At 35.5% G+C, this 2,752-nt stretch overlaps 1 protein-coding gene across 9 annotated transcripts in view; it reads right to left on the reverse strand.

The window, feature by feature from the left end:
- CEP162 (centrosomal protein 162) overlaps positions 1 to 2,752 on the reverse strand; it is a 44,075-nt gene that overhangs the window by 13,442 nt on the left and 27,881 nt on the right. For all 9 annotated transcript variants that reach the window (XM_017742871.1, XM_017742870.1, XM_017742878.1 and 6 more), the window contains 4 exons: positions 2,560 to 2,672; positions 1,681 to 1,786; positions 1,257 to 1,383; positions 203 to 366 (listed from right to left, as the gene is read on the reverse strand). In XM_017742871.1, coding sequence (XP_017598360.1) covers positions 203 to 366; positions 1,257 to 1,383; positions 1,681 to 1,786; positions 2,560 to 2,672 — 510 coding nt within the window. The remainder of the gene's footprint in view (positions 1 to 202; positions 367 to 1,256; positions 1,384 to 1,680; positions 1,787 to 2,559; positions 2,673 to 2,752) is intronic.

The raw sequence follows: 2,752 nt of genomic DNA on the forward strand, positions 1-2,752 counted from the left end.
TTCCCTCAGGTCAAGAAATTTGAAGGTTCTAGGGAAGCACGTTACTTTTGCTCCCAGAAGCATAACCAAGATGTCCAATAGAACCAATCTAATATACCAAAAAAATGGGATTATTATGAAGGAAAGAATTACATTACACTCATCACTGGAAAAAGAAACAACTTCCAGTTCCAACTTCTTATATAAAGCTAGATATTATCACCTCTAGTCTTAGTTTCTCAATTTCTTCTCTTGCATCTTTAAGACGGGCTGCATCTTTATCCAGAAGATCTTGATTTTCTGCATACCACTGAAGTCTTTTTTTTAAATGAGTAATTTCCTGTTTGTATGATTCTTCCATAACTTTAAATTCATAAGACTTCTCACCTACAAGAATAAAACATTCTTAGAATTGTTTTATTAGTAATTATGTATTGAAGGAGTAATTAGTCAACACTATCCTCCTCAGCATATTTCATACATTTACCATTTTGACAATACTGTTACTGCAGTAGTTTTAAACCTAGATCCTAATTAGGATTTTAAAAGCAACAATATTTGAAAACCACCCTTTATTTCTCTCATACATAGCAGTCAATGGCTAACAGTTTACTATGGAAAGTACTTAAAACAGAATCTCAGGGAGATCTATTCTTGATCATGCTTTAGTAAACAGACCTTCAGCACCAAGAGGAATGACAACATTGAATGCGTGTTTAGATGTGTATTGATCATACTCCTCCCATTTAGGGATCAAGCATTTTGAGAAGAGACATGGAGGTAAATATTACTGTGCTTAGCATTACTGTGCCTGACACCGGAAATGAGACAGACCAATTTTTAGCCCACTCTCATTAATTCAAACTGGAAAAAGCTCTGATAAGAATGCTGAAGAAAGTCCCAAGGCATAAGTTATAGGTAAAAAATGGACAAGATCTAAATAGGAGACTAAGATGTAACATAGTAAATCTTTTCTTATGAACAGAGTTGTCACATAATAGAAATCATCTGTTTTCCATGTCCAGTGAAACATTGGTGAGAAATCAAACTTAGTAGGCCACAAAGAGTTTGTTTGGATACAGAAGATACTTTCTAATAGAGTACCAAAAGTACTGTAACATGCCCTTCACTGTATGCTTCTGTTAGAAGTTGAGACAATATTTGGAAATGGTCTAAATGCATTTCACTAAGTAATACTTTAATAAAGTCTTTGTTACATATTTGCTTAGTGAAATGCAAAGTAAGCAAAATTATTCAACAAAATGAAGGTGCTTTACTTGATGCAGACGCAATCTGGACTTTTGCTAAATCTCTCTCTTTCTTGGCTTGTACCAAGTCTACCTCAAGAGCTTGCTTATCTTGTTTGAGACGTCTTATCTCTTCTAGTAATTTAGCTTCTTCTTTCTGGTTTTTAAAGAAAACAGTAAAACATTAAAAACTAAACACATAATATCACACAAAAATCCTGAACATGCCTTTTCATCATACAATGATTAAATCACAACAGTTGTATCAGATCACAGCAACAATAAGGTCTTTAAAGTTTGGTTTTATTCTCAGGCCCTGCTATAGCAGAGCATGGGAAAACGTAAGTTAAACATTAAAAAAAATTAAAACCCAAACCCCATTATTAGTCTACAGTATGGATGGTCATGCTGTTTTTGCAAGAACACATGAAAATAAGGCTTGATATATACCTACCTGTGCTGCTCGAAGGTCTGAAATCAGTTCTGTGAAACTGTGATTTCTGGCTGGCTCAGAATCCTGCATGATTCGTGACTGGTTATTAGTCTTCTCTATTTTTTCTCTAAACAGCAACAGCAACAACAGTTATGCAATGTGGTGACTCAGCATACTAACAGTGGCTACTGAAAAGCAAACACAACCCCCTGTCCCCCAAATGGTACCACGAAGTCAATGTGTGCTGGTTCAAACCAAAAAAAGAAGCAAATATACACAACATTTATATACAAACAAAATTCACTGTAAGGTGAAATCTTCTCACCTCGCGTGAACTTGTTTATTTGGACTACACAAGGGAGGGAAAGAAAAATCTACTCTGCATCAGTGGAACTCATCTGCAGGCCTCTCCAAAGCAAGGATTTGTAAACTAGGAGTACACACAATTGCTAGGTTGTTTTTCCTCATTACTAGCACTGGATGCAAATCTCACAGGACCTACAGTGCAGTGAATAGAATGGTTTCTCCACAAGCAGAACCTCTTGTGCCCCCTGATCTGCTGCATATCTTACAACAGCATCAAAACATCTGAACACATCAGCAGAGCCACAATACCAGAACAAGTGCAGTATAATGTATTATGCATTCTGATATGAATAAGAACATTGAAGTGTTCCCCACATGCAAGTCTCTAGTCTTCCCTCGGGTTTGCAGCACCATCAAGCAAACAAAGAATTAAGTGCCCATAAACAACACAAATCAAGTCTCAAAAGAAGAAACAAAACCACAAACCTGAGAAACTCTAGAAAACATGCACCTGATAGACTCTGCAATGGTTCTTCATAAAAACAAAATAAACAGTAGAAAACTCCAGAGATTTTAGGTCAGATATGAGCCTACCTTAAGTTTATTAATTCAGACTTTAAGCACTGATTCTCCTTAAACATTCGTTCCTCGTTTTTTTTGTTTTGGATTTGTAGCTCTTTCATTTGTTTGTATAACCTCTCATTTTCCTAAGTTGAGACAGACAAAGTTAAAGAATGTTCATAAATTACTGTTTTTTACAGTCATAAAACAATTTTCTATGAATCAC

The sequence above is a fragment of the Corvus brachyrhynchos genome, unplaced genomic scaffold (genome assembly GCF_000691975.1).
Source record: "Corvus brachyrhynchos isolate BGI_N302 unplaced genomic scaffold, ASM69197v1 scaffold87, whole genome shotgun sequence".
NCBI classification, from domain to species: domain Eukaryota; kingdom Metazoa; phylum Chordata; class Aves; order Passeriformes; family Corvidae; genus Corvus; species Corvus brachyrhynchos.